The 13024-nt window shown below is 42.8% G+C and overlaps 1 protein-coding gene across 2 annotated transcripts in view; it reads left to right on the forward strand.

Annotated features, from left to right (window-relative positions):
- Positions 1–13024, forward strand: part of PWP1 (PWP1 homolog, endonuclein) — a 460981-nt gene that overhangs the window by 414510 nt on the left and 33447 nt on the right. For both annotated transcript variants that reach the window (XM_078673945.1, XM_078673946.1), the window contains exon 14: positions 6294–6399. In XM_078673945.1, coding sequence (XP_078530071.1) covers positions 6294–6399 — 106 coding nt within the window. The remainder of the gene's footprint in view (positions 1–6293; positions 6400–13024) is intronic.

Consider the following 13024-nt stretch of genomic DNA (forward strand, 5'->3'; position numbering starts at 1 on the left):
ATAGACGACGTGCTCCTCATTTGGAGGGGCACGGTGAATGACCTAATGCTTTTCCACAGTTGGTTGAACCAAAGAGACAGTAACATACAGTTCACCATTGAACCAAGCAATAAGAGCATCAACTTCCTTGACCTGACCATCAGGGCAGAAGAGGGCGTCCTGTATACCACACTGTTCAGGAAACCCTCCGAGAGGAATACCCTCCTCAGATACTCCAGTCACCATCCCCGCAACCTCAGGGATAACCTACCCTTCGGGCAATTCCTGAGGTTGCGACGGAATTGCACCAAAAAACATGATTATTTCAAGGAATCTGATATCCTGATAAAAAGATTACTGGAGAGAGGGTACCCAAGAGGCCTGGTTAGAAAGGCTCGAAAAAGAGCGTGGTTTAATGACAGAGAGACATTACTCCAACCCAAACAACAAGTGGCAACGACTGACAATAGACTCATATGTGTAACAACATTCAACACACGGAGTTCTGAGATCAAACAACTAATTAATACACACTGGCACATAGTCGCTGACGAATTAGGCATTATTGAACCCCCGATGCATGCGTTCCGTAAGGGCAGAAGTGTAAAAGACTACGTGGTGCAGTCACTGCTGGCGCAGAAAAATATTGAGAGTCAAACGGCATTGTGGAATATCCCTCCAATATCAGGCCACCACAAATGCGGTAGTTGTAAGGCATGTACGATGACAACTGAATGTACGACATGCACTTATAATGACTACACACACACAATGCAACAACATACAAATTGCAACACAATGGGTGCTATTTATGCCATAGTGTGTCCATGTGGGTTCATGTACATAGGGCAAACCACACAAAAAACTAAAACCCGCATCCTACAACACTGCAGCAAAATACGCTGCAAAGGATTAGGTGCCCCACTTGTCGATCACTTTCTCCAGTTTAACCACCACCCTGAAAGTCTTAAATGGTGGATAATAGAGAAGGTGACCAGAAACCCACGAGGGGGTAACTATGCCAAGGTACTGAGTACCCGTGAATGTCGTTGGATGCATCTCTTCGACACAGTAAATCGTGGACTGAATGACCGTGAGGAGGTCATGAGACAGATGGTGTCAATTAGGAATAGATGAAGGGCTAACGGGACATTGTACCCAGTCCTTTGGACCTAGAGTTCACCGCCCATCGATAGCCACAGATGTTGACAGATGACAAATGGCAGATGGGAGTATATCATGCATTTTTTCTATATACTACATCTAGTCCACAGTCTAGTACACCCAGAGGCCACCTTGTCAATTGTGGCTCTCTGGTGAGAAATGACGTAGTAATGAGAGTCAATGTACATGTAATAGATGTCTTTTGTTCTGTATAGACACATTATGTATATTGTTAAATTTGTATTATCGTTTATGTGTAATTTATTGTGCAAATAAGAAGAACAACATTTATGAACTAATTGTATATATTAAAATCAAAATGTACCACATCTGTTGCGAATAGCACGCATATATGGGTCATCTAAAGTATTGAATGATCATCCCATCCAGGACGGGGTTTAAAGAACCAGAAAGTAATTCAAATAAGCCCTTCGTTTTGTTATCTGAATCATCTTGATAAACTTGCAGTCCCTCTTTAGTGTTGACGCGTTGTGCCCAGTGTAAGGACATTGGACAAAACAGCACACGTGATAGTGTGGAAGTAGCCTCTGAGGTTGCATGAAACAGTAGGACAATTACCTCGAGCTAAGTCTTAGGCCATTGGTTGACAAAGCCACGTGTGATTCCACCCACTACGCGGTAGTAGCAACAGAGTCTGGACGCTTTACTCGTCCCGTTTCAAAAACGATAATCACCGACTGGGGTTATCTCTCGGAGAGAGCCTGAATTTAGGTAAGATATCTTCGTCAAACAGGCCTTTTGGAATTAATACCCCCGCCTTTTTGCAAAGAAAAACGGCATGATGCGAAGCAGCCATATAAGTAATGCGTCTGCTCTTTAAATTTTTCATTTAGATATCGGCTTGTGTCGAATAACGATGGCCACTTAACCAGCGAATATACGCTGAAATCTGACCAACAACACAGAAGTGGTCCGCTAAAACTAATACCGGACTGCCCGTGGGGGCGCCGGTAATTTACAGCCTACAGAAAAATATATTGGTAAGTGCATTTTCACACCTACCGTTAAAACTTGAAGTTAGATGGGCTTTTTGTCCCACTTGGAACTAATCAGGGTGTTCCTCTCCCATAGATTGGATCCCCAGGCTGTCTGAGTCCACTCACCGGCAATTAAACTGTTTTGCAGATAGGTGAGTAGCTGGATACTCCTTACAAGGAGTGTTTACCAATTACAGTCAGTGATTTTTAGGGAGCTTATCACTGACTAGTATCCTACCTTGTACCCAACAGGTGACCCACTAAAATTGACGGAATCTGGACCAAATAAGCCCAATTGGTAATGTACCCCCCTAAAGATTTTGCATTTTTAAATAAACCTGCCTTCTAAGCAGTATTTGGGCTAAATTCCACCTTAATTCTATCTTACAGGTGACCATCCAGAACCCTATTGAATTGTGGCCAAGTCCTTTCTCCCTCCCGCCCCCCCTTCCCCCCCATGTCCTGAAGAAGACCCGCAGCCGAGGTAGTAAAATCCCCACGTGCAATAGGGTCGAAACGTCGACGCCCAATTTGTCAATTGCCTGTATCATAGTCTTCTCCCCCCCTCCCCTTCCACTATTCATTCTGGAAGGAAGTGAACAGGCCTTTTGTTTGTATTACTGATTGCGGAAAGCTATCGCTTGTTTATATTGTTGTAAATATTGGAAATGTTTTTTAGCATGATTTCTTTACTTCTCACTTAAACACTTGAGCACCCTTTTCTCTCCCTTTGTTCTTAAGCACTTGCGCCGGATATCAACAGCACTGTTCCTGTTGGTACTGTAAATAAATGTTATTGTTTGCTTTTTGCTGATAAAATCTGAAATTGATACTGTACCTTCATTTTTTGGTCCGTTTTCCTTGTAAATATAGCTGTTCACTTTGGGTACTGTCTCTGTAGGTCATACGGAGAGCCTAACAATAAGTTACTTTTTCTCCCACCTAGATTCAGTCTTTATGAATGCAGATCGATTCGCATTACTAATTGTAAATTGGTTTACTGATGATTTCAATTTAAATTTATAGTCAAGGACCACTGTTATTATATCACAAAAAAGGATGCATCAGGTTATCAGGCCTAACAGCATAAAACTTTCAGACTAGGTTTGGTGTCTGAGCCAGAGAAATCAGACATTTGCTCTGAATGTCCACTCGTGAGGAGGAGAAAAAAGGCTTCATACAGGTCACGTCTCACTCTACTCCTATGAAGGTAACCTGTGGTTTGAGATGGGACTTTTGAGCATTGATTGTGGAGCTCAAGTTGTACAGGAGGCTTATGGTACACTGAAGATGTTCTGTGAACAGCGCAGGGTTACCAATCTTTTCTCAATATGTCTAACATGGTCTGCCTGCAGGTCTTGACCTGTGCCAGATTGGCCAATGGAATCAAAACTGTGATTTAAGATTATCCAAGATTATAAGCCTCTTTGAAGGAAGAAACCTGTGGCAGGGAATGACACACAGTCTGTGAACTGTCCCTGGAGCTGGACAGTTTCCTCAAGGAAGTAGAGGATTTCTTTCTGTAACGTTTTTTGTGGGCTTTTTTTTGGGAAGACTTCCTATAAGATCGTTCCCTGTTAGATTTTCCTGAAAGGGAGAGGTTTACAGCTTTGGATGGTCCCCATAGGCCTTTGCAAACAATAACTCCCGCTCTGTGATGCCTTTTGGGTGCATCAAGTAACAAGGCCAGTGGATATTGTTGGGATGCATCCTACAAAACTCTTGGTGGGCAGAAAGCTTGACCCTATATAGCAGATGCAATTGCTTTTTTATTTGTTATTAAAAAGCAATTGCATCTATCACATAGGGTCAAGCTTTCCACCACTAAGGGTTTTGGCTTTGTTCATTTGTAGGATACTTGTTGGTATGTAATAGTTCATATGGGATGACGTATCCTGTCCATTTTCTTTCTTGCCCTCCTTCATATTGGTTTATTATCTGTCATCCACTGCGAGATAGGTATAAGATATCTAGTGTTTGGATGTAACACATCACATGCATATGTTCTGTGAGTCCGAAAAGGCATCTTCTACTTCACACGCCTGCAAAAGGGTTTAAGCCCGGAAACTTTCGTAGTAGACATTTGCCATAGTCACTGTCTAAGCTGAAACATTTGGTAGTGAAACACAGAGAGGACCTCAGACCCGTAACAATGAGGTGCTTAAAAACAGAAACTGAAGATATTATGCCTGTCAGCGCTTAAAATATCTTCCTATAGTGTCGCATTCTGGGTGGGCAAGAATTTAGCTGGGAACCTATTGCTAGAGAAATAGTTTCCAGATAAAGTCTGGTGCTTGGAGGATATTCATAAGGTGAGAATTTCTCTGAACGTAGTAGCCATGAGAAATATCCACACTTGCATGGGAAGCCATAGTGTGCTTATTGAGTGAGCAAATATCTAGCTATTGCTAGAAAGCCTAACATGTTTTAGTTTAAAGAAATAAAAGTTGTCTTGTCCAAATATGTTTTAGTTAGGAAAAAAGAAAGTTTTCTTGTTTAAGCATCACAATGACATAGTTTACTATTCTATACTACTTAAAAGGCTCCAGAATATGTATTTAATATCAAAAAGGGGAATGCTTCTTCATGAAGATGATAATCAAATGAAACAAATGTTCCAGTTGGCTTACTTATAATGAAATTCTCCTACTAGTGCCAATTTAAAGTAGTGATAGTGCACCATCACTTCTCATAGCTCATTGAGTTTTCCTTTGTAAAAGTGTTAAGACACAAAACACCTTTTCTAATTGATACGTTTTATCATTGATTCCTCATCTTGTATTTATTTTGGGACAACAAGACTTGAGCTAGAGAATTTTTCAGCAGTGTCCTCTAGTAGACTGCTGACGTCCAGAAATGCTGGTGATAACAGTTCTTTTTTATGATCACAACAGATACCAGAGTCTGGAGCTCCCTATGGTTATTGCCTCGTATTATTCCAATTTATTGTTTGATTTGTGACGTTTTTTCAGTGAAAGAATATGTTTTCCTTAAGCCCTTATGTATTAAGCCCTCCATTTCCTTTATCACTCCTATGTCTAAGGCTGGTCTACAGTCATTCTCATCAACATCTATCCACCTCAAACCATAAATCAGAGTCTAGGAAAAACAAACACTCTTTGGATTGTTGAATACCCTTTGACTGGCTAGATTCCTCCCCTTAGCTGATTCCAGTGCTGGAGAACTTGCAACCTAAATCTGAGGTGCATTTCCACACCACAGGCTGAGTGTGCCACAGGTAGAATCTTTCTGAGGGCTGTGCTATAGATTTGTGAAATACCCCCATACCCCCTCCTCCCAATCTCCCATGCCCACTAGAGCTGCTGGTGTTGTAGCAGTTTTCCAAGTGACATTTTTTTGTAGAGTTTTTTATATAGCGCGAACTAGAACCGAACCGAATCAGTTATCAGAGCGCTTTACATAGCACCAGTTACGTTACATGAGAACACACTTTCATTTTTTTTTTTTTTTTTTAGGCACGGGGAGATTAAGTGAGTTGCCCAGAATCACAGGAGGTTTTTGGCGTCGTTACCGAGACTCGAACTCAGATCCCCAGGTCCGAGGTCGAGCGCCTTAGCCGTTAGGCCAACCCCTCTCCCACTCTCCCATAAGAGAATACCTTTCTATTATGATGTAAATTCGTATTTTTCAGTACTCTGTGAGTTAGGGCATTGCTTCTGTCGAAAATGAAAAGTACTCTCCTTACTACCAGGGTCAACTCAGTTATGGAGTTTTTACATCATTTCTGCCATTGCCATTGGCCAATCAGTGTCAAAGATTCTCTCGCTCCTTTATAGAGCATTGCTTAAAATATTCTCAATACAGTATGATGTCTGGGAAAAAATTAAAGATGTAAACTCGGGAATCCCTCAGAAAGAACTTTTTGAAGGTAAGTAACACTTCTCTTCTTATTCACTTGAGAATTTGTAAGCAGATTGTCAGTAGTGTGTACTACTTTATAAATTAAGGGCAATGTACCTGTACCTGTGATCCATCAGACCATTGTTATTTTGATCTTTGTTGGTAGGAGCCTCAAAAGTAACTAAAAGCAGTGATTGGCATTATACAACTGCAAACTAACCTAACTGCTAGAAACCATTTGTTCCTAACTTCTTTGAACATATTTAATCAAAGTGTGTTTTGACTCTGCAGGGTGTACTCTTTTGTGCTGCTTGTTGCCCTGATTCACCTTTTGTATATGCCTTTGGTGGACAGAAGGAGGGATTAAGGGTCTGGGATATCAGCAGTGTTGCTGCAGGTAAGTCCAATGTGTAAGCTCGCTTAATGATAATACAAAACCTTTACCTTCGTTTTAACTACTCTACCAGTTTAACTGAACATGTTTGTTTTTTACTTAAAAAGGGCATGAAACCTTCTTATTATACTAATTGTCTCTTCTTTTGGAATTTGTCAAAGAATAATTTTAACATGGTTAACTACTTTTGGCATGCTTCTGTTAAGAAACAAAAATAGTATAATGTAGGACATATCTGAATTAAAGTCGCCTTGAGTTCACTGAATCTTTCCAGCTCCCCTCCAGATCAATTAAAATCCCTAAGTAAGAGAAAGTTGGTGCATGATTTATAGTGATGTTCTCAATTTGAATGGAACAACATTTTACAGCTTTTTTACCCACTTTCATGACAAAGGTTTTTACTTAAATTGGTTTGCAGCCCCAGATTCTGCATATAGTGAACAATTTTGGTGAGTAGGCACTGTAGTGCCAATGGAGTACGGGCCATAAGCACTGCATCATCTGCGTAGAGGTGGGCCAGGACGGGTCGATGCCCAACTTGGGGAAGGTCTTGACATTACTAGTTGAATATAGGTACCTGAGAAAGTTAAATATGGTTGTAACTACCCTATAGTAAGCATCGTAGTCCAAAGTTTTTCATCTATAACGCATTCAAAAGCGGAGGACAAGTCAGCAAGTACCTTAAACAATTTACCACGTTTGATATGTACATATTTTCCTATCAGTAAGTTTAAATTCCGTCGTCCCTGTTCCTGGTCGAAAACCATATTGAAAGTCTGAAATTTTATTATTAGATTCCGCTAATCCTGTAGTCAGCACAAAAGTATGCGACCAACCACTTTAACTAAAGAGTCAAGTAAAGAAATAGGTCTATATTGAGCAGGATAGTTACGATCGCCTTTCTTCAAAATGGGCACAATAGAATTGCACTACATATGCTACATAGAGGAGTTTTCGATGGGGGGGGGATTGCTGTCCCAGGCGTTAGGTTGTATTACTGGGCCTCCCAGTTGCAGGTTATTAATGACTGGGTATACATAGGGGGGGAGAGCCGGCCTACAGAGCCGATTGGGCAGTCATGCCAGAGGGGTATTGTGAACCCCTCCTTGTATTCCAGACGGCCGCGACCGGACTGGCCGGAGCACACCAAAGTGGTGGTCCAGTGTTGGAGGGACGCCAACAAACTATTGGGCTGGGCCGGGAAACTGACAGGTAAAACCCCAATGTGGGCGGGTGATCCTTTAAGGGAAGTGGCTACACTGTCGGGTTTTAAAGGCTGGAAATTGATAGGAATTGAATATTTAGGGGATGTGTTGAAGGGGGATTCTCCCCGTACTTTTGAATATCTTCAAAAAGAGTACGATTTGCATAATTCACAGCGATACCTGTACCTGAGTCTCTTGCATGCTCTGCGCACACATATTCATCACAGAGTTTCCATTCCAGACTACTCCCCGTTAGAAGACTGGCTACTGCTGGACCCCATGCAGGGAAAACCCACCTCCACGATCGATCATAAATTGGTAAATTGATTAACAACCTCCCGGATCCCCTGACCGCTCTTAGAGAAGCCTGGGTCAAAGATCTAGGGGCTGCGGATGATGAGGACTGGCAGGAGACGCTCCAGAGCCCTAGAGAGGTGGACATGCGCTCCAGATTTCGTCTGGTACAGCTCAAGATCCTCCATCACACATATTATCCTCATACTCACCTGTGCTCCTGGGGTCGGGCTTTGTCATCGCTGTGTGTCAGGGGATGTGGGGAGGAGGGGACCTTCATGCACATACTGTGGGAATGTCCCGACGTATCCACATTCTGGCGGAGAGTCACGGACGTTATGTCAGAGGCCTGTTCCACTAGAACCAAAATGGCTTTTATTAATGATTAGTGGCGATGCAGACTGGTCCAGATACGTGGGACTATGACTGACTGTGTCGGCAGGGTGGCAAAGCGCAATATTGCCAGGAGTTGGGTGCACCTTCACCCACTTAGGTGGAGGAGTGGAAATGAGATCTTGATTGGTGCCATAGGGACGAGGAAACTGTGTATAAAAGTAGGGGATGTATCAGAAATTGGGGGAAAGTGTGGATGCCATGGAGAAGGTTTAGAGGGCTGGGGGTGGAAGACTAGTGACATGACAGGGGGTAACGCACATGCCTGCTATATTCATGAACATAATGTTATTGATTCTCTGTATACGACAACTGGTGTACTAATGGCAATGTTTTTGAATGATAAGGTCTCGAGCTTTGTTAATAAAAAGAGTATAAAAAAAAAGAAAATGGGCACAATATGTGACTCAGACCAGGAATCTAAGATACCGGTACTATGACAGGATCTAAAGACAAGGGTTAAAAGAGGGCCCAAAAATCGATGTTAGCTCTTGTTAGTCCTGGCATCTTTGGCAGGGTTTCCCCTGACTTTTTGCCTCTACCTCCTGTATTTTTGACGCTGTGCTGGATTTCGTATTTGCTGGTTTAGATGCTTTGGGCACTTTGCCACTGCTGATCAGTGTCAAAGTGCAAGTGTTCCCTGAGTAAATTGTTATTGTAATTGGTTATCCATTATTGGCATATTTGTATTACCAGGAAGTCCCTAGTAGAGTGCACTGAGTGTGCCAGGTCTGGTGATTCAAATGCTACTAGTGGGCCTGCAGCACTGATTGTGCCACCCACATGAGTAGCCCTAAAATGGTGTCTCAGGCCGGCCACCACGGTGCCTGGGTGCAGTTTCTAACTGCCATGCTGCCTGGTCAGGCCTAACCTTTCCCTTTCTGTACATATTGGACACCCCTATAGAAGGTCCTAGGTACCCCCTGGGCATGGTGCAGTGTATATGAAAGGTAGAGAATGTACTAGTGTGTGTGACATGTTCTGGTAGTGAATTACAGACATTTTCGTTTTTCACTATTGAGAGGGCTATCTTACCCATAGGCTATAATGGGGAATGTTGTGTATAATGTTTACCTGCATAACTTTCCATAGGAGCAAGATCTAAAATTAAAGTTTGGTATCCTTGAACTCAGAATTTAATAACACATCTTTTAGGACAGATGGTTTTTAAATCCGGTGTTTGAGAACAGCCCTTTTAGAAAGTGGCTGTTCTCTTGTCTGACCTATCTGTGTGCCTTGGCCTGTTTGTGAATTGACTGTCTGGTTTGTGAGTGACAGGGGCTGGGAAACCCCCAGGAGGTTGGATGAGTCAGCCCTAGGCTGAAGGACTGCATCTGCATCTTGAGTGGTGGGAGGGGTTAGCACCCGGGCCTGAATAGGGCTGTGCCTGCCTTCCATAATGCTGGCTCCACCTCCGGCTGGGCAGCCGACGACCCTGCCCCTCTCTCTGAAAGGAAAGGAGAAGACAGAAAAACAAAGTGATCAGGAACTGACCTGAACTGGTTCTGACCATGCCATGGCCTCTCTGCCTCTAGGGAACAAACAACAAACATCTTGTCTACAATGCTCTGTTTGCCTTTGAAACCACAAGTCAGAGTGAAACAACGGTTCTATACCTTTACAGAAAACAGTGAGTTAATTTCTTTTAAACTGCCAAAATTTGGTTATACTAATTCTGGTAATGACCATATGAACACTGTCGATTATAGGCTGATTTTATTGCTTAATCTAGATTGTTAAATGTATTCTAAAGTGATGACAGTATTCTTATAGTTATGGAATCAATACTCAGTCTAATGAGCTTAGATTTCTTAAAGGATGCTGTTATTCTGCTACAGCAGGACTGTACTTACTCTGTTTTTAGGTCTTGCGTGTGTTGCAGGGCAGAGCCCTGCTCCACCTCAGTGAGAGATTTTGTAGGAGAGGATTCTCAGAAGAGGGCTTTAAGCCCCTCCCCTCATTCCCATTGGCCGGCGTCACCGAATATGTTAAACAGTGGCCTGCCATTGGAAATGAGGTGTTTTGGTTGCCTCCCTTTGGCTTGCGATCTGGATATGGTGTTTTTCAAAAATTCTAATTTTATTTATTTACTGAACAGCGCACAAAGGCAGTTTAGCAAATATACCATCGTTTTTAGCCTCCGCATGCCATGGCTGTCGCTGACATGGCTTCGCTCTTCCCTTCAGTAACAGTGCACCTTAGTAACTTACTAAATGTACACTTCATCACATCATTATTTTCTCAACAGTTCTCCCCCCAAAGCCCTCATGCTTCGCTGTTGCTTGTTAAAGTTGTGCAAAAGTGTGGATGATGAGTTCTTGCAGAAGATCATTGGAAAGATCCTAAAAGGTGACTTCTGCGCTTTCTATGAGATGATACCATAGTAATGCAGAGGAATGGGAAAGATGCGAGGAGCATGCAGAAGAATATCAGTTTGTTGAAAAGTGGTAGAGGAAGCGGGGTGGGGGAGGGGACAGAGAAATGAGTCCAGAATGCAGTGATGGTTGGAAAGGAGAGGATATATAACGGTAGAAGCAGGTAGATGATGAGGAATTAGAGTAAGAAGACATATTAAAGCAGCAAATTGAGTGCCGCAGAAGTGGCCTGGTACAAGAGTCCTGGAAAGGAGGAGAGCCTGTAGAGAAATAGGCGCTTCGGAGGTGGGGTGGCTTGGAACTTTAGAAGAATCTAGGTTAGTGGTAACAGTGCAGTGCTACTTGGGTGGAGGAGCCAGAAGGAGAGACAGAGGGATATTTAGGTGGGAGTTAAGTCACACACTTGCCTTGGTTCCCGAAGATGGCTAGCAGCCAGGTGAAAAGCTGTGCCATGCCAACTTTGCAGACACCGCTGCCTCTGGCCTTCCACCTGCTACTTGTACTTTGGCCCAGTGGATAATATCGAAGGGACCAAGCAGAAAGAGCTATGAGCAAGGGCTTGAGGACACGGAGGCTCATAAGGATTGCTAAGTTTATTACAGGGTAACTTAGTTAAAGCTGGAGAGAGGCCCAAGGAGTGAAAAACTCCTGCTGCACACCTGAGAAGCACCACTCAGGCTCAGGCTGATGCAGTTTAGCACAGCACCCAAGAGTTAACAATAGAGGCTGTGGGGCAGTTGGGTGAGGGTCTGAGAAATCTGTTAACAGTGCTTGAGGGCAGCATCCGGGGCCAGGATGAGTAAAGAGTTTGCTGCACAACATCTGAGGACCAACACCTAAAGCAAAGAGTTTAGGTCAAGGAACTTGAGGGGCAGCATGATAGAGTTCCAAACATAATGCAATGCTTAATGCTGGCGCCAGGAAAACAAGCATTACAAATGCAATAGGTCTCGCCTTTCATTAAGCTAAAGCCATTTGCTTTGCTATAGTATACCATTAGAAAAACAAATGGCTATAACTTAATCAAAGGCGAGACCTATTGCATTTTCAATGCTTGTTTATTCATGTGGTCCTCTTGGTGTGTGTATATGTATATACTTTAGAGCCTTATTACTTAAATTACATGAATACATATTGATTAAAGTAATGTAAATTGGTGATTATTATTTATGGTTGTCTGGGTGATATTTTATAGCATGTGACTAAGCCGGAGACATCCTTGCCTGATATTCAATATGTCTTTTAGTGGAGAAGAGTATCAGTAAATATTTCTTATAGTTACTTCATCAAACCCTTCTGTGTAAGCCTTCCAAAAGCGCCCAGTTGGATCCTGAAATGTTTGTTCATGGAGTCCCATAACACCATCGGAAGTCATGTCTGAAACACATAAAGCTCTTTTCGGACACAGAATCCGTATGTAAGAGCACTAGAGAGGCCTAACATTTCCGAAAATACTAGTAGACTTCCTTCGATGCATGACCTGTTTGGTTCAAACTCTGCGGTGTCTCAATTTTAAAATGTTGCTGTAGGAACGTGGTGTATTATGCAGTAAGGCTTGTTAGACTTCACTATGCAATACTTTCACGTTACTCCTAATAGGTCCTTTGGATTACCACTAAGAAATCCCTTGCTCAGTCCTGGTAGTCAGGCTTTACTAGGAGGACATTTGTTAAGCATTTCTGAGTACCAACAAGGATGATAAGTAACTGATATGACCCGAAAGAAATCCGACACCAATTTATGAAAGTAAAGCATATTTTCATACATTTTTTGATACAAAGACAATCGGATGAGTATAACCAGAGTTATTATTTCTTAAAGGAAAAATAGATCTACGCTTTTCACACTTGCAAAACGATAACGTTGTGGTCAATGGTAAATTACACTATTCCACTTGGAGGTCGAGTTCAGTGGCAACCACTGGGTGGTAAGGTAATGCTGGTCCCAGGACCAGGGTCTGACAGTCAGTTGAATTTTATTTTTCTCATAGGCCCCGGGTGCAGAGTTGTCCAGGCTGTCGCTGGTGCTGAACACGGGAGCCACAGATGCTGGTTTTGCTGCTTGCAGGGTGCTGGTGAGGATAAGGGTGCAAAATCTCAACACTGGGGCCACTGGAGCATCAAGTTGAAGATTCTGCGGGGTTGCCTTGAGGCATATGGGTTGAATAAAGGTAGTGGTAGGCTGACTGACCACCAGCAAGCCTTGATAACAGCAAACCCAGGCTTTGGTTATTTTAACGTCCTGGAGTCCAGGAGGAAAGCAGTAACCGCCTGAAACTCTGGAGGTTAGTACTGCGTTTCCCACAATGCACTAAACAATTTACTTTTAGGCGATCTCTCGGCGAGCCCGATTATTTGGTTC

The sequence above is a fragment of the Lissotriton helveticus genome, chromosome 1_1 (assembly GCF_964261635.1).
Source record: "Lissotriton helveticus chromosome 1_1, aLisHel1.1, whole genome shotgun sequence".
Taxonomy (NCBI): Eukaryota; Metazoa; Chordata; class Amphibia; order Caudata; family Salamandridae; genus Lissotriton; species Lissotriton helveticus.